Source organism: Cebus imitator, unplaced genomic scaffold (assembly GCF_001604975.1).
Source record: "Cebus imitator isolate Cc_AM_T3 unplaced genomic scaffold, Cebus_imitator-1.0 Scaffold313, whole genome shotgun sequence".
Classification (NCBI taxonomy): domain Eukaryota; kingdom Metazoa; phylum Chordata; class Mammalia; order Primates; family Cebidae; genus Cebus; species Cebus imitator.
Window position 1 is genome coordinate 925,667 of NW_016107628.1, and position 18,282 is coordinate 943,948.

The 18,282-nt window shown below is 50.2% G+C and overlaps 1 protein-coding gene across 2 annotated transcripts; it reads right to left on the minus strand.

The window, feature by feature from the left end:
- Positions 1-29: 29 nt before the first annotated feature.
- SLAMF8 (SLAM family member 8) lies at positions 30-9,348 on the minus strand. Of its 2 annotated transcripts, XM_017503660.2 has the most exons (5): positions 9,138-9,348; positions 5,987-6,313; positions 2,548-2,853; positions 2,360-2,467; positions 30-535 (listed from the first exon to the last, which is right to left on the minus strand). In XM_017503660.2, exons 1-5 carry the CDS (start codon positions 9,169-9,171, stop codon positions 459-461), a joined length of 852 nt encoding a protein of 283 aa, XP_017359149.1. In that variant the 5' UTR covers positions 9,172-9,348; the 3' UTR covers positions 30-458. The 2 variants fall into 2 exon arrangements, with proteins under 2 accessions (XP_017359149.1, XP_017359147.1); XM_017503658.2 differs by lacking the exon at positions 9,138-9,348 and having other exon boundaries at positions 5,987-6,383.
- Between the last annotated feature and the right edge of the window lie 8,934 nt (positions 9,349-18,282).

Consider the following 18,282-nt stretch of genomic DNA (forward strand, 5'->3'; position numbering starts at 1 on the left):
TGAAGCTGGCATGGGTGATTCAGAGTTCTTCTGTTAGGTCAAATATCTAATATCTTTTAGTGCCTGGGACCCAGGTTGGAGGCAATTCTTTGGTGCCAGTTGGGCGTTACTTTATGAACAGTGGTGGGGGAGGAATGCCTTGGACAATCATTGTCCCTGTGGATCTGGATCCTGGAGAACTTCTGGTGTCCTGGAGGGAATGTTCTGTTTGGTCCATGTTGCCCAGAGAGGAGCCAGGACATGTGAAGATGGGAGAGAAAAGGGGGAGGTGTGAAACGTGCTGGTGCTTTCTGTCCGCGTAGTGTGATGGCTGCCCAGGCTGCCCCATCGAGGCAGGACAGGGTTCCCATGGGAGGTATGAGGACCGTGGTGATTTCCAGGCACCAGTTATGTCCCAGGGCATCATGTGCCTGTGCAGTGGGGTGACTGATGGTCCAGGCATCAGTTCGTACTGTCCTTTATGGTAGATCCTGCACAGTGGGGTTCTCTGTCTCTGGACCCACCCTGTCAGCACGGACATCCTTCTTCTTTTTCCCTGGTAAATACATCAGAAAGAGAGTTACCCCTCCAATGCTTGTAGCCTTGGCATCCTTGGCCTGCCTGCAGGGCTCTGAATCCTGAGTGTGTTAGCCCAAGGTCACCTTAAGCAAAGGGACATTTCTCCTGGTTTTCCAACACCCTGGAAAAGGAGGCTCTTCAAGAGTAGGAAATTCTTCCTAATGTTTAACCTTGACCTACGACTATGCCATACGTTTGGTTGTAGAAGGCATAGAAAGTTAGGGCTGTGGTGGACCCAGATAAATCACTGGACAGAAGCCATGTGGCAGAGCCAGAACCAGCTTCTGGACTCCCTGTGTGGAGCCTTCTACTATCCCAGGTGGTTGGGTTCCTTCTCAGTGGCCAAAGATGCTATTTTCTGAGCCTTGAGGACAGTACACTAAGTGAAAAAAGCCAGGCCAAAGGGCCACATAGTGTATAGTTCTATTTATATGAAATGTCTAGAAAAGACAAAAGCACAGAGCCAGAAAGTAGACTAGTGGCTGCCTAGGGCTGTGAGAGGAACGGGGGAATTGGGAGGGGATGGCTAAGGGGTTATGGGGGTTTTTTGGGGAAGGAATGGAAATGTTTTAAAATTGATTGTGGGGATGGATGCACAACTCTGTGAATATACCAAAAGGCATTGAATTGTGTACTTTAAATAGGTGAATTGTATGCTATATAAATTATATCTCAGTAAAGCTGTTTTTTCTCCTGCTCTTTTCCTGGCTTCTACTTTCTTATCACAAATCCTGGGGACTTTTGGGGCAGGGGCCAGGGCCAGACCTCCCCACAGCAGATGGGGCCTTCAGGCGGCATGCAGCCTCAGCTGACCCCTCTTGGCCTCATCCTTACTGGAGAGAATGAACAGGAATCTGCACTGCCTGCTCCCAAGCTCTGGGTCCAAGTTGGACCCAGATGGTGCCTTCTAGGACACACCCACCATAATGGGGCCTCAGTGCCTCCTCCTTGTCGACCCCCTCTCTGCACCCTGGGACAAGCCAGCTCCGACAGCCTGGGATGGAAATGGCTATGGAGCCCTGGTCAGTCGGGTGGTTCTTTCAAGGGCAGGGCATCCTGGGGCAGAGGCAGGGACTGAGCTGGATGTAGAGCTTACAACCTGGTCTGATCTTGGAGTTTTCCCTTCCTTCCTCTTCTCAAGAAGACAGCCCTATCAGCCACTGCCCAGGGAGTAGCTTCTCTTAGGGAACGATTCTGTAGAAATCTCCGGCAAGAAGGGGTTGGCAGTTATCTAGAATCGCACTCAACAATGTTTGTCAATACCAGCTACGTTTCAGGAACTGCTGTGTTTCAGGAACAACTACTCACATGCCCAGCGGTGACCCAGCATCCTCCTTTTAAGAGCTCAGAATTCAGTGGGGAAGTAAGTGTAAGTAGTTCTCTGATTGGGGTAAGTAATAAAGATTAAAGGAAGGACATTAATCAGCCTGAGTGTGGGGGAGATCAGGGAAGGCTTTCTGGAGGAAGCACACCTTGAACACTGAGTAGGAGAAAGCCACAGGAAAGAGGGAAGCTGGGTGGGAATCATGGCAAGTGTGTTTCAGGCAGAGGGAATATAATGTACAAAGGTCTGCAGATGGATGTGAGAGAACGGTTCATTCAGAGAACCACGAAAGAAACTTCAAGTAGTTGGGTCTGGTTGGAAACCAAGATATGATGAGCTAGAGAAGGCCAAGAGATGAGGTGGGAGACGTAAGATGGGGCCGACCGTCTGAAGCCTAAACAGGAGGAGGTCCAAGACCCCCCGCTCCCCACGAACTCCACCTCCTCCACCTACCTCCTGTGCCTGCAGGACTCCTACCTGAGCAGGGGCCCCAGTGCCAGGCAGAGAAGAGAGCAACCAGGATCAGGAGCAGCGAGACAGGCACCACCACCAGCAGCACATCTTTGTAGGAGGCCTTCCCTGGTGCTGAACATGGAGGGGTGGGGTCAGAAGTGGACCTGATGCCTCATAAGCCTTGAACCATTGACTGCTGGCCCTCAGCATACCTGCGTCATGATGGCAGCTCTCCCAGGGCGTGACTGTGGCCAAGTCCCAGCTGACAGGGTTGGAGACAATGCAGGAATAGGCCACACCTCTGTCTCCCGGTCCCAGGGAAATGCTCAGCACCTGTCCATCTGTGAAGAGGCTGTGTGGCTCCATGCCAAAGTCCACAGTGGTCTCCCGTCGCCAGCTATAGGTTATTTCGCTGATGTTGGGAGCCCAGCAGGACAAGAAAGCCTGGCAGGTCTTGGGGGGCTGAGCATCCCCTCCTACAGCAATGAACACTTGTACCACGGGCCTGGGCACTGCATCTGGGAAAGAGAAGTATAGCAGGTGTGGGTCCCACAGATGCTGGGCAGGGGGCACATTTCTGGCTCTGGGACCCACCCAGGGTTAGACGCCACCTCTGACTAAGCCTGTCTTGTTCCAGAATCTTGTCTGGCTTTCCACTGCCCACGGGACAGAAGCTGAATTCCTTAGCTTGATATTCAAAACCCTTCAGGAAATGATTCATGACTGTCTCTCCAGCTGTACCTCCTGCTGCTTCTCCCTGCTCATCCTAATTAATTTGCAGTTTTCCCAAACATGTCATGCTCTTGAATATCTTTCACGCTTTCACACGGTTCATCTGCGCACACAGATGCCTTCCCTTTCTTGGCCTCCTAGGAAACTCCTACCCATCCTTCATGGCCCAGCTGGAACACATTGTTTAATGCCTTGACTGTGAAGCCTTCCCTGATCTCCCAGGCATGGCTCTGAGCTCTCCCAACACTCTATCTTTTTTTGTAGTAATTTTCCCACAATGTGTCAGTCAGTCAGCAAGGGATGACAAGCCTTTATTAACTCAGGCAAGAAAACAAATACATTCCTAGCCTTCTGGAGCTTAGAGTTTGGTGAGAAAGACAAGTACTGACAAAGGATCATGAATAATTAATAAAATAATTATGAGGGTACAAAATGCCGCGAAGGAGGGGCCTAGAGGTGGGGGCTCTGTCTTGCTTGCTCGCTCACCTTAGCTCTCTGGTGCTGGCAAATAGTGGGTGCTTGACGCCTGGCCACTGAACACACGGATATCCTGGTGTCCTAGGCCACAGACCCCCTTTCCTGTACAGGTTGATGAGCAAATGCTGAGTCTCAGTGGCAAGGAGGCCAGTGGGGGAGCATTCTGGTGACAACGGGAAGGCTCTGTTTCTGACAGCATTCCAAAGTCAAGCAGAGAAAAGCCTCACTAATGCTAGCTCAGTCTGGTGGGATTTGTGATATGAAAGAGAAATGATTTGCTGGGCACGCTAATAGTATAAACAAAGATTACAGGGGGGATATTTACGCCACTTAAGAGGACAAGCTGCTTCCAAACACGATCAAGCGCAGTGGAAACACCCATTGACATTTCTAGTAACTGATCTGCTAATTCAAATCATTCTTATCTATTGTCAAAGCAGAGCTCCTAAGGACGGCTGCTTGGCAGTTTCGTGCAATTAGTTCTAATCACGCTATGTATTTGGAAGCAATAAAACAGCAATTTCCTTAAAATCTGTAATTCAGATGCGGAGAACAAGGCATTTGAGAGCTTAGTGGTGTGGGTGCTGCATGTATTATCACATTCCATGTCCTCATTTCACATGTGCAGCAGCTGAGACTCAGATCGGAGGAGGCTCCAGGGCTACCTGGATGGTGCGGTAGGTTATTCACTGCACAAGGGCGTTGGGCTAAGGAGGTCACAGGGTAACAGGTGGTGGGGGCTTGCTGAAATCCAGCCAGCACTCTGCTTGCCAAGATGAGCCTCAGGGCTGCATGGATCCAGAAAGGCACCTTCCAATTGCATCAGCACCCTGGGTAGCTTGCCCAAGGACACCAGTCAGCTACCTCGGGCTGGGGGGGAATTGGAGACACCTCCCCAGTTTGCTTACAGCCTTTATCTCCCTCATTGCTACCCTCTTCCCAGCTGCTTCCTCTGCTTTCCATTCTTAAGTCTGGACGCCCCACTTCTTCCACTCTATCTAAATTTCTAAGGTTTTACTGAAACAGTGGTTTAGGGTCACCTGTGCCTCTTTTCCAATCCATTAGGTAGATAAATGAGAGCTGAAAGCCACTCTTTCTTGACCAGAGGGCAAATGATGAAGGTGACGGGGGTGGCTATGGTAGAGGTGTTGTGGGGAAATGAGGCCCACCCAGCCCCCAGTCCATGCAGCCAACTGAGGTGCTGAATGTAACTGAGCGAATGGCCCTGCAGAGCCACGCGAAGCAGAAGTTCCACCCAGCTGGGCCTGCCAACCCACGGAATTATGAGAAATAAACATAGTCGTTGTTTGCAGTCAGTAAGCTTTGGGATGGTTTGTTTTGCAGTGATGAATGACGGAGAGAACCAGTGAATCATATGTAGTTAAAATCTCAGAAGCTCTTTTAAGAAATATGTAAATTCTATACTTTTAATTATAGTTTCATTATAATTTAATTTTTTAACTTTTTAATTATTACGCTTTAAGTTCTGGAGTACATGGGCAGAACTTGCAGGTTTGTTAAATAGGTATACACGTGCCATGGTGGTTTGCTGAACCCATGGACATGTCATCTACATTAGGTATTTCTCCTAATACTATCCCTCCTCTAGATGCCCCGACAGGCCCCAGTGTGTGATGTTCCCCTCCCTGTGTCCATGTGTTCTCATTGTTCAATACCCACTTATGGGTGAGAACATGCGGTGTTTGGTTTTCTGTTCTTGTGTCAGTTTGCTGAGAATGATGGTTTTCAGTTTCATCCATGTCCCTGCAAAGGACATGAACTCATTCTTTTTCATGGTTGCATAGTATTCCATGGCGTATATGTGCCACATTTTCTTGATCCAGTCTATCATTGATGGGCATTTGGGTTGGTTCCAAGTCTTTGCTATTGTAAATAGTGCTGCGATAAACATACATGTACATGTGTCTATAATTTAATTTTAAAATAAACCAGTTATGTCATAGTTTAGTTTGCAATATCATTTTTTCCTTTACAGTGGTACATAGACTAATGGCATATCGTATAGTCTGTGATGGTCTCTTAGAATTGAGGAAGCATAGGATAGGCTCTGTCCTGGATGCCACTGCAAATGCCACTGCGTTTCACCCTATGAGTACTTTACATGGTAATATTATAATGCCCATTTACAAAGGAGAAAGGTGAAGGTCAGGAAGGCTAAGCATTGTGTCCAAGGCTACTGAGCCACGAAAAGACTGAGCTAGAGTTCAGGCAAGGACCGTGAAACGGCAAAGCCTGGCTGATGCAGCCAGGAGGAATTTTCTTAGATGTGGCTGCCAGGAAGCAGCTGTTTCCTGAGTCAGCACTGTGGTCAGAGACCAGAGGTTTCTGGGACCCAGCTCTCCCTGGCTGCTATGACTCAGGATGCTTGCCTGGTGCTTTGTGGGAGAAGAGGATCAGGTAGGCGGTATCAGACACACTCACCGTACACCTTGAGCTGGAGGGTCTGGGTCCAGGTCTGACCCCTTGTGTCCACCATCAACACGGAGAAGTTGCCACTGTCTGCAGACTCCAGCGGCCCGAGCTCCAGGCTGAGGTTGCTGTGTAGCTGGGCTCGGCCCAGGAAGCGGGAATGGTACAGAGTCTCTAGGGAACCTCGGAAAAACGTGGCCAGGAGCTCCTCCGAAGGCCAGAGAGCTCGCCAGATAGCCTCACGGACTTGGAAGCCAGGGGGACGCACTGCCACCAGCAGCACAGAGTCCCCGACCTTGCTCAGCACTTGGGCACCAGTAACTGTAATGGGAAGTAGGGCTGAAAGAACAGAGCCCCTGGTCACTCTGCCTGCCCCATGCTCCTCTCCCTTCTCTTGCATGCATCTGAGCTGCTATGGGGTGAATTGGGGCCCTTCCACCCACACTCCGTCCACTCAAGTTGAAGGTGCACTGTGCCAGGCACCAGGGATCAAACTCATGGAAGATAACCCAGTCTCTGCCTTCATGGAGCTTACAGAGAAAGCCAGACATTCACGAAAGCAATTAAATATCATGAAGGGAAAAATGGGATGTCCTGGGAGAACACAGGTAGGGTGACGGGACCTCACCCAGCCTGGATGGGCTCAGAAAACAAACGGTTAAGCTGAGCCTTGAAGAGGAATGGTGATTAGCCAGGCCAAGCTGAGGGCAGCCTGGAGCAGGATAGGGAAGTGACTCTGGCAGAGGGCTCAGGATGGACAAAGACCTGGAGGAGGAGAGTTGGTGCCTTGGGGAACTGAGAGTAGTTCTCTGTGGGAGGAGTAGGAAATTACACTGCAGAGTTGGTGGGAGTCAGATCATGCAGCGCCCTGAAAGCAACACTGGAGTTTGGGCTTTATCTGCAGAGCAATGGGGGGTCTCAGGTAGGTTTTAAGCAGGAGAGTAACAGGATTAAATGCTTGGTTAGAAAGATCACTCCAGCAGAGATGTGGAGGACTGAGGCTGTTGGTATGAGTCCAACGGAGAAGTGATGGCAACTTGAATTGAGGAAAGGAGCAACCAGGATGGGGAGAAGTGGGAGGAATTGGGAGACGTGAAGATGGTACAATCAGCAGGATTTGGTAATAGATCAGTTCTGGGGAGTGAAGGAGAAAAAGGAGTTGAGGATGGCTCCCAGGTCCTTGGGATCCACTGGATGTTACTCTCTGTGATCCAGAACAGGAGGAGAAACAGACAGGGTGTGAGATGGCAAGATGCTGTTTTTGGGGACTGTATCTGAGGCAGAGGTGTATGGGAGACACTTCTGCTTGAAGTGCCCCCTGACTCCTTTGCTGACTAATTTCTGGTCACTCTTGTACCACGCTGCCTCCTCCGGCCTCCCCCATCCCTCTCCGCAGGCTACATATTCTCTCTTGTGTTCTCACAGTGGCCTGGGGTCACCATGGTGACTATCCTTATCCCTCTATTTTTATAGAGTTTATGAGTCAGCCTTTCCCACTAGACCGTGAGCTCTTTCTCTCCATCGAGCTTCCACTGCCCACTACTGTTCCTAAAGGAACAGGCTATGGGAGAAGCCTAGTAAATGGTACCGAGTGAATGACCTGCTCTGCTGAGGACTGACCCTCTGCCTGACACTGGCACGTGGTGTAGCGGGGGTAAGAGGTGATGAAGGTGTGGGCAATGTGATGTGTTCTGGATGGTTGCTCAGTTGGCCATGATAATTCCAGTTCCTCCTTGTTAATGCAGAGTAGGAACGTAAAACCCAAAGAGAATTGCACTGGATGTCAACCAAGACCTAGCTTCTACCTGCTCCTGGTGCTGCCACAGATCAGCTGTGTGGCCTTCGGCACATCACCTCCCCTCCCTAGGCTTCGGTATCACTGAAAAATGAGAGGTCTGTATCAGGTCAGGCACACAGATCTTTTATCATTAAGGGCCATTGGAAAATTATTTTGGGGCTGGGTACGGTGGCTCATGTCTGTAATCCCAGCACTTTGGGAGGCTGAGGCAGGTGGACCACTTGAAGGCAGAAGTTTGAGACCAGCCTGGTCAACATGGTGAAACCTGATGGCTACTAAAAATACAAAAATTAGCCAGGTGTGGTGGCGGACACCTGTAATTCCAGCTACTTGGGAGGCTAAGACAGGAGAATTGCTTGAACCTGGGAGGCAGAGGCTACAGTAAGCCGAGATGGCACCACTGCATTCCAGCCTAGGCGATAGAGTGAGACTCCATCTCCAAAAAAAAAAAAAAAGACAAATTATTTTTGTCTCACATGTCCGATGATTTGAAAGATTTTGTGAGCCAAACAGACTGAGGCCTTTTTTGAAGCTAAAATGTGATTTCCTGCACGTTTAGAAATGCTGAAGAAATCTGCAGGCTTTGGAGTTCTCAGGGCCAGGAACCCAGGCAGGGAGACACGGCAAAGCAACCCAAAGGCCCTGTGAGTCTCTTGATGTAACGAATGTCATCTTAATCTTTGCCGCACCCCACAAACCCTCACCCCTGGCCTGGCAGTGCTCACCCATGTCATGTTGTCTCCTTGCCGATGAAGAAAGGGAACTCAGGCATCAGACAGACAGAGGGATCACTCAGTATGGAGGAAACCCCTCGTGACAGCCACCCCAACATCACATCACCCCCAAGTCCACGTGGGCTGTATTTAGCCTGCTCCCATCTGTCATCCCTACTTAGCCCTGGTCTCCCCTTATAAAGGCCTGCAGGGAGGGACTTCAGCTCCCCCACGGGCTGCTGAAAACGCACTCTGCTGATTGTGGGAACCCTGCTCTGCCCTGCCCTCTGCTTCTCTCCCCAGACTCTGTTGAGTTCCCTCGTGCTAACACTGCCAGGTCCTCAGCATTGGACTTTCTCTCCAAGCAGGCAGAATCCCCTGCTGGCTCATTTTTACTGCTCTGGGCCGCAAAACAGCTCATGTCTCACAGACAAGAATACTCCTCAAGCTGTCACCTCCTCCCTCCCAGGACCCTGCATCTCTTTGTATCTGACTAGCTTAAAATGTTGCCCAAGAGCTTGTTCCAGTCTTCCCTACCCACCCTCAGCTTGTGGGTTCTCGCTCGGGCTGAGGGCATCCTGCCCACTGGTGAAGGCAGCTGGGGAGGCGCCTTCAGCTCTCCGATGACAGGCCATCTGCCTGTCCCACTTACCTTCCCAGAGAAGCAGGCTCCACAGGGGCCACATGGCCGTCCTTCTCCGGAGAGGCAGGCAAACTCCCTCGACAACCCAAATCCAGAACCTCCCAGGCTGAGTGGATGCACAGGAGGAGCTGTGGTCCTTCTGGAAAGTCCCATGTTCAGAAGGAGGAATCTTGACTCAGAACAAGATGCCCCAAAAGTGAAAACATCCAGAATAAAGTGGAAGTTGGCCCTGGGCTTAGCTGGACTTTCAGGAGTGGATTCTTGTAAGTCAGCCTCTTTCACATGGTATGGTTGGCTAGCACATGGCGACAGTAGCCCCCACACAAGCCACATCCTCCTTGCCTTGAGGCAGGCTGGGATGCAGTCTCGTTGACCTTCCTGCATCCCAGCCTGCCTCACTGCTACCTGTCCTCCTCATTCTAGCTTAAAATTCTTCTGTGGCCTCCCATGGCCCTCAGGATGGGGACTAATGCTCTGCTCTGCAGGCAGGTCCTCCTGAGTCAGGCCTTGTTCCCCAGGCTGGTTGCCCACATCCATTCTGCTCTCCAGCCATCCCAAGCCAGAAGGCCCTCTTCTCAGAGCTACTGATTTCACATTTCCCTGTGTTGTACTTCTCCCCCACCAGGCAGGCTGTCCCTTTATCCTTGCAAACAGCACGGCTGTGTGGCCAGCGAGGATGTCCTTCCAAGCTTCCAGATCACAGGCAGGTGACAGGCCCCCTCCTTGTGCCCTGCGCATGCCCACACCTCCCTCTTTACTCTTGGTGTGTCGTTTGTGGCAGTTTTCTGATCTTCACAGACTGTGTAGCCAGCGTGGTCTTTTATTCCTTTCTGTGTTTCCCTCAGTGCTGGGCACATTACGGATGTTTCATGAGTATTTGTTAAGTGAGGGAGAACATTCTAGACATGGCTACACATTTGGCTTTATGTAAGCCTTACAACTCTCCTCTGAGAGGATCATCTTGTCACCCCATTAGAAATGGGAAAATGGGAAAACCAGGGTGAGGTCAGGTCCCTTGTTGAGGTCACAGAGGGGCAGAGCTGGAGCTTGACCTTCGACCTTTGAAGTATCATCTATTTTGCCACAGTCACCTCCTCTTCATCCTGTTTCTCTTCTCACTTCAAGTTTCTTGATTTCTTGTCGGGGAAGGTTTTTAGAGGATGTGTTGCCCTGGAGGAAGGTTCCTGCTAGTCTGGAGGGTGGCTCACTGTATCTGGTCCTGCACAGCCCCTCACCTGTCAATCAAACTGGACACCGAGCTTTGGACTCAGCCAGGAATTAGGCATTAGGATTTAGCCTGCTCCCGTCTCTCATCCTTACTTAGTATTTGCCTCCTCTCATAAAGGCCTGCAGGGAGGGACCGCAGTTCCCCAACGAGCTGCTGAAAACGCCCTCTGCTGATGGTAGGGAACCCTGCCCTGCCCTGCCCTCTGCCTCTCTCCCCAGACTCTGTTGAGTTCCTGCATGCTAACACTGCCAGGTCCTCAGCATTGGACTTTCTCCCCAAACCAGCAGTATCCGCTGCTGCCTCATTTTTACTGCCCTGGGCCACAAAACAGCTCATGTCTCACAGGCAAGAATACCCCTCAACCTGCCGCAGTGGGAGGATTTTTTGGGTATGGCTTTTGCCCGCCAGGTACTCACAACCAAAATGTAGAGATAGGTACATCAGAGAAAGTGAAGGCTTATCTGCAGACAGACACCACTTTGTGCAAACAGGTAGTCAGCCCTCAGAAGTGGGTGGGAAGGAGGGCTTCGCGGTTACGGGCAGGGGATGCTTCCTGAGAAGGTGGAATTTGAGCTGGGTCTTGAAGATGGGCATGGTTTAGATAGCATGAGGAAAAGAGAGGGCCAGAGGCTGGGGGTGGGCTCTGGGCAGGAGGGGAGAGCAGAGTGTGCAGGGATGTGGCCATGGGAAAATACCAACTAGGCTCCACAGAGGACGACAGACAGCAGGCAGGAGTCCTTAAGGGCTGGGTGGGAAGAATGGAAAAGGAGGTTGGGGGCAGATTGTGGAGGCCTTGAAAACTGGGTTAAGTTATTCTGGACACTAGTGACTCTCAACCTCGTTTAGCACTTGGATTCTCAGAGATGCCATCAGGGTGAGCTGGGGCCCAGGAATCTGTGGTTATAACAAGCACCCCACTCAGGGTAAGTCTGTGGCTGGTGGACTGGGGGAATGCTCTGGAAGCACTGTTTGAAGGGCGGGGCTGTTGCAGGTTTTAAGTGGGGGTGGGAGGACAGCAGGCAGGGCAGGTTGGGAGAGAGCAAAAAGGCAGGGGAAGCTGTCGTCTGTTGCGATGGGCCTGTGGGAGGGAGAAGGGCCTGCAGGTGAAGGAAATGTCGAGTACTGAGAAAGGGGCAGAACTGGGGAGCTGTCTGGCTGAGGGGTGGAGGGGGCAAGGGAGGGAACTCATTTATGACTCCGTTGCCAATTCCGTCATTCATTCATCAGGCATTTATTGAGCATCTACTTAGGTGCCAGGAACTAGCGACACAGAGATGAAAGGCTTTGCCCCTGACCTTAAGGAGTTCACAGAAGATGGGATATATAAACCAATAATTACAACCAGTGTGGCAAGACCAATGTCAGATGTGTGCCCTGGATGCTGTGAGAGCCAGAGGACAGATTTGACCCTGCCAGTGCAGGTGGGAGGCTGGGGAGGGCTCCGTAGAGGGGTTGGTAGTTGAGGTGTGACTTAAGAATACAACAGATGAGGATAGGCGTTCAGAACTCAAGCATGATTCAGACTTGAGTTCAAATCTCAGCTGTGAAACCTTGAGCAAAGTCACTTCCCTGTGCTTCAGTATCCTCATCTGTGAAATGGGAATCAATGATAGTATCTACCTCTCAGTGTTGCCAATGAACACGTGTGAAGGTTTAAATTGGGGTTGGGTGAGGTTAGCTCTCAAATACTAACTATTGCTACTAAATGGCCAGGGTGAGGGAAACGGGGAAACCTGAGTAAATGCAGATAAAGGCATGTTTCAGGCTGGGCAATACCGTGTTCTGACTTTCTCCTCCCAGACAGGGAGTTCCATGAGGGCATCTCCTTCTCCTGCACCCTGAATATTGCCAAGGATGGGCTTTCGATGAGGCAAAGCCCTGCATGCATCTGTTGGATTGGATCGAATGATTCTAAAATGTCAAAGCTTAGGACTGGGAGGGCTGTGGGATGCAGGCATGGAGTCAGCATGGAGCCAGATCCTGAATTCCTTTGTAGAAGACAGTGGGCAGTTACATCCCGCTAAGGAGAGTTGGTCACCCATAGTGGTCCATCCAGGCAGGGAATGACTCGCCCACCCGAAGACCTTTTCCCTGAGGGGAGTTTTGAGGAAGCTGGGAAAGAGGGTGGGAGGAGGTTGAGTGAAGACTGAAAAATATCCCACCTCCGGCTGGGCACGGTGGCTCATGCCTGTAATCCCAGCACTTTGGGAGGCAGAGGCGGGTGGATCACGAGGTCAAGAGATAGAGACCATCCTGGCCAACATGGTGAAACCCCGTCTCTACTAAAAACACAAAAATTAGTTGGGTGAGGTGGTGCACGCCTGTAGTCCCAGCTACTCGAGAGGCTGAGGCAAGAGAATTGCTCGAACCAGGAGGTGGAGGTTGCAGTGAGCCGAGATCGAGCCACTGCACTCGAGCCTGGCGCCTGGTGACAGAGTGAGACTCTGTCTCAAAAAAAAAAAAAAAAAAAAAAAAAACCACCTTCCCAAAGGGAAAAACTTGCTGCCCATGTGACCCCTGGAGAACCACTGGACTAAGAAGGCAGCAATTCTTCCCAGGTGCAGGGAAGGGTTAAGTCTGCGGCAGGCAGGTTCTCTCTACTTGCTAATCACTGGTTCACACCATATTAATTACCCAGCCACAGGGGGGAGTGCACAGGAGCAAATTAGCTGGTGAGTTCAAAGGGGCCACTTCCCACATTCCTTAATTAAGAGAGCAGCTGGCGGCTCCCTGGGGCCTTTTGCCTGTATCTGCTGCATTGGTGGCTGAGGCAGGCATTGTAGCTCCATCAGCCATGTGGAACAGCCTGCAGCTGCCATTAGCCCACCTTAATCGGGCTGGGGGTGAGGGAGCAGGTGTTGACCACCGCCACTCAGGCTGCCGAACTTGAGCATTAACCCCTAGCCACTTGGTGTGGAGATCCGGGGCGGGGTGAAATTTGGGTGAAGCTTTATGCCTGGGGGGCAGAATGGGGCTACACTTCTCTCAGGGGGAGAGATGGAGAAGGGGAAGAAAGGTGGGGTGCCTGAGGAGCTGGGAGAGAAGGGGAGCCAGGCAGGAAAGGAGGCAGAGGCAAAGCAGCTGGCAGGAAGGAGGGGGCGCTGCATTCAGCAGGCTTTTTGGGAGCCAAAGAGGAAGGGTGTTGCTGGGGTGTGGGTAGGCCTCTGGGCACTGCTTCCAGGGGGTGGTGTGGGATGGGGACTGAAAGGGGAAGGTAGGACCTCTCCTAACCCCTGCCTTTGTGTCTGTTTTCATTTAATCTGTCAGCAGGCACCATGCCACCAGGAGCCACAGCCCAAGAGGCTGCCTGGGGCAGGGGAGCCCGTGCGCACCCCTCCCCGGCTAGCCAGCTTAGGCACAGTGCCATGACGTTGCAGGAAGACTGGCCTAGAGGGAGAAGACCCCGTAAGGAGCCTGCCTCTGTCACTTCTTAGAACGCCCACTGTTGCTGAGCCTCTGCAGATGGAAAATGATTGCGAAATGGCCTTACCTCCCGTGAGATGGCGCTGGCACCGCTGCGAGCCTGAGTGCCTTGTTAACTTTTGTGCCTGAGGTGCCTCTCTTGTCTCACTCTGGTCCTGGCCCTGCTGGGGAGAAGTAGAGGGAGTGAGGTCTTCGATGAACCAGAGGCATGGTGCACAGCGGGAGAAGCCGAGGCGAGAGGACAGAGGAGGAAGTGAATGGGATGGAACAGCCTGCAGGAGACTGGCTGGAAACTGTCTTTGACTTAGGTGGGTCTGCTTTTGAGGCAAAGACACATCATCCCAGAGATTTGAAGATTTATGTTTCTGCATAAAACAGAAACAAAGCCACACTGTGCTTTCCTGAGGTAGAGAGGGGGAACTGGAAGCTCACGCAAGCATTCATTCACTCATTGAACACCTGGATTGCTGTCTTGTGCACATGAATGCATCCAACAAACGGTTACAAGGCATCGAGCATGTGTAAGCCTTACGGGGTCAAGAACTCAAGCTGATGTTGCCAGTAGTCATGATACTCCCAATGAAAGGTTCAGTCCCAATACTCATCTGTGCCTCAAGTGGGAAGGAATTCCGGAACGAGTACAACATGGGTTGTTCTTCCAGAGAACCTGAGAAAAGGGGCCCTCTGAGCAAAGGCACAGCAAGGGATGAGTGCTGAAGGAGCAGATGTGCTGTCAGCTCCAGGTTCTGCCAACCGCAGCCTCTTCAGCAGTGCAGAGGGAGATGTGAACAGGTGGCAGGAAGGACACAAAAGATCCCGGTACTGGAGGAAAAAGCCTGGGTCTTTCTCATCTAGTACACCCTGTCTGTAGTCACTGTCGTCACAGTCGATAGGAAGGACACAGAGTTATTTGGTGGATGCTTATTGAAGAACAAACCTGGAATTGAAAGAAATCCCAATGTGTTCAATCTTCCAGGTTTAGAGAAGGTTTAGAGAAGGTTTAGAGAAGGGCCATGTTTCATTATTATTGCTTGTATCTAGATTGTGTTTTCACTTACAAAACAAGGACCAGTGTCCAATCATATCTTACGCTGAAGTTGTCCAGTGAATGGGTCAGATCCCAGTCTAAGCCAGCTGCAAGACCTCAAATGCCTAAGAGGGCCACCAGAGGGCAGCCACAAGGCTCCCAGATGGAGGCTTCTTTCTCTCTCTCACCCTTAAGGAGCAGCTCCAGATTGCCTCTCCACCCGCAACCCAGCTAGAGTTCTTTCCTCTGTCTTTACCCTGCAGGTAATGGGACCTCATAGAACCCAGGTCCCTAATATGAGGCACAGACAAGTCACTCTGGCTGGATATGTGTTTGCATTTAGCTTTGACTTAAAGTGAGAAGCAATGTTTCACAGCACAGAGCCTTGAGAACGTGAGGAACCTACTGGCGGGGAGTCCTGTGGCCGGAGTGGCCAGTGCCTGTGGCTGTCGTGGCCAGTGCCTGTGGCCAGCATGGCTGGTGGTGCTGTGGCAGGCCAGGATCGCTATGGAAAAGGGGGAGTAGGAAAGCAGCCCTCTGGCCTCCCCAGGGCACCCTTCCGCAGTGTCTGCAGGGTCTGTCTCTAGAGAACGGTGGAAGTCCCATTCTTTCTTGGAGATGGCCTCAGCCCACCAGTGTGACAACTGAGGACTAGAAATGGGGCTTTAGGGCTTGGTGGGCTGACATCAGGCAAACCAGTGAAACTGGGCTGAAGGGCAGGGCCTCCTTTGAAATCTCTACTTTAAGTTATTGTTTGAGATTTTCTTTTTCTTCAATTTCCTTAGTAATTGTTCATTTGGAAAAATCCCAGCTCATTCTTTTCTAAACAAAGGGAAAAGGTTTTCAGCCGTGCAAATAGAGCTGGGTGGAGAGAAGAGGTGTTCCAGGCAGAGAGCAAGGTGCCTCAGACACCAGACCGATAGTGTGTGTGTGTGTGTGTGTGTGTGTGTGTGTGTCTGTGTAGGATAGGGCTTCTCCCCTATCTGTATTGAAGGACCTGTTTTTTATTTTTTAATTTCCAGTTCATTGCAGGCCTATAGTTTTGTAGAGATATTTGAAAAAAACTACTAGAAAAATGAAATTAAGAAGACATACAAAAGATAAGCCCTGATTTTTATGATTGTATTAAACAAACATAAAATTACTTTGTCAGATTGCTCTAAATGTTTCTAAATTCTTGCTTCAATTTTTCTACTTAACTTGTCACGGACTAGTAAAAATCAGTTCACAGACTGGCATGAAGTTATGGCCCATATATTGAATATTACTGGTGTGGGACGGGGTGGGGAAAGATGTGAAAACTCAAGAAGGAGTGGACTCTGGGGACATCTGGAAGGGCTGGTCCCTCCCAAGTCCCCATCATCAGTTTTCCTTCATGAGCTGTCTTGTCTATGTTTTGACTTTTTACAAAGGGGCATTGTTTTATAGATGGAGTGGCAAGGACTTGGGTTCTGCTGGTACACCCTGACTGACCGGTGAGGACCTTGAGCTTCTAGAGTACCTGGCTTGTGCTTCTCTGTCCTCCCCGGGGTGTGGGGGGAGTCTCTGATTATTGACAAATCGGAGAAGCCCTGGGGTATTCTGGACATGGACTGGACTGGTATGAGAGAGATGAAGAGGAGGATCAGGAGGAGAAAGATGAGGATGGGGAGAGGTTGGATGTTCTCCAATGAAACCTGTATCTTGTAAGTAGACCAGTCCTTTTTAGACTTTAAACTTTAATGGGTATACCTATTGCCTGGAGGTGGTATTGAGACGCAGGTTCTGATTCAGCACGTCTGTAGTTGAGTTTGAGCGTCTGCATTTCTAACGACCTCCCAGGTGATGTCAACGTGGCTGGTCCAGGGGAGATGCAAGATGCCTGCAGCTCCACGGTGCCAGGAGATCCCTGATAACACTAATGCCTCCTTCTTCAGTCAGGTGGGTGGGGTCTGATGCAGTCCAGCACCTGTAAGCCAAACCTTACTTTCTCTGCTTGCAGAGCAGGGGCGTATGAAGCTGGAGACAGGGCATCAGAGGAGCAAGTATAACGAATCCATTATTGACCACTTTCAGTTATCAAGGAGTATGGACTCCTTGAACAAAGCAAATTGAACTATTAGATACTGCAAATCGTTGCTATTGATGAACAATATGAAACCAATTGATAGACCTCTATTAACAAAAAAACAGATGCCGCAACCACGTAACTCTTCAAACAAGTAAGGGGTAACTAGGTAACTCCACAAGCCAGGGCTATGGGCCAGCCTCAGCTCTGTTTTTGGTAAACTGGAAGGAATCTGAACAGGAGTGGGGCTGTGTGGAAAGGCAGAGCTCTCAGTGCCTGTGGGACTCTGGCTCTGGTGTCAAGGATTCTATGACTTTGTCTGGGCCAGGCCCTTTTCCGGCTGACGTTGGTCTTGCTGAATCTCTGGGAGGCTCCTCAGCCCTGTGGTCACTCATGGGCTCAGCAGCAGCTTGGAAGCTGGAAATGCATTCAGAGCTGCCCTGGGCTTAGCCCTCTGGGACGTAGAGTGATGCTCTTTCTTTTCTTTTCTTTTTTCAGTTTGAGAGGTGGGGCATATCCATTTTATGATACCCTTAATATAAAAAAGTTTTTACCATCTTATCATTTTTTCCCCAGAAGAACAAATTATTCATTTAGTATTTCAGACACATGTAAGAAGGAAATGACAGGTTTCTTCCACCCACATAGGGGCTGTCACTGATAAGCCCACGGCAGCCCTGGTGGCACTATGGGCTGTTATTGTCATTAGCCCATACTGTATATAGCACTCACTAGAAATAGCATGCAGGTGATAGTGTCCACAGCTATAGCACTACAGGTAAATGTTAAAAAACAAAATAAAACAGAAACAAAACCAACCCTATAAACTCCAAGTTCACCTAGACTGTAACTTCTCTTGTGATTTCACAGGAAAGGGCAACAGCAACAACCAGACCTCTAGGGTGTTTAAATCAATCAGATGGTGCTGCACAGCCAGGCTCTGCTCAAAGGTGCCAGTGCCATCTTGAACACACCACCATCCGTTATAACCACCTTTGGTCACTGGAATTGCATCTTATGTCACCAACTAGCATGCAGCATTGCAATCTTACAGTGATCACGTGGACAGTGAACAGTGGTCGATGTTGTCTTAAAAAAAATCCGCCTCAAAGACCACACAATCCTGAAAATCTCCCTGCAGCACCTCTCAGACAGTAGTCATCAATATCCCAAGAACTGACCTTTAAGAACAAAATAGAGAGAGATTCAAAATGTTTTCCTGTTCCTCGGAGAGAACAACGTTTTGGGGTAAACCTGGTAATATTTTCTGCCGGCAGAACCACTCAACAACAGTGCCCCTTTCATTCATTTCTTTTCCCTCTCCGTCTATTGGCCTTTGGATTGAGAAAGGGGCCAGCGATGAGAAAAAACAGACAGCAAGGCAAAATTACAATGTGTTTTTTTTTTTTTTTCCCTTTTTAAAATAAGT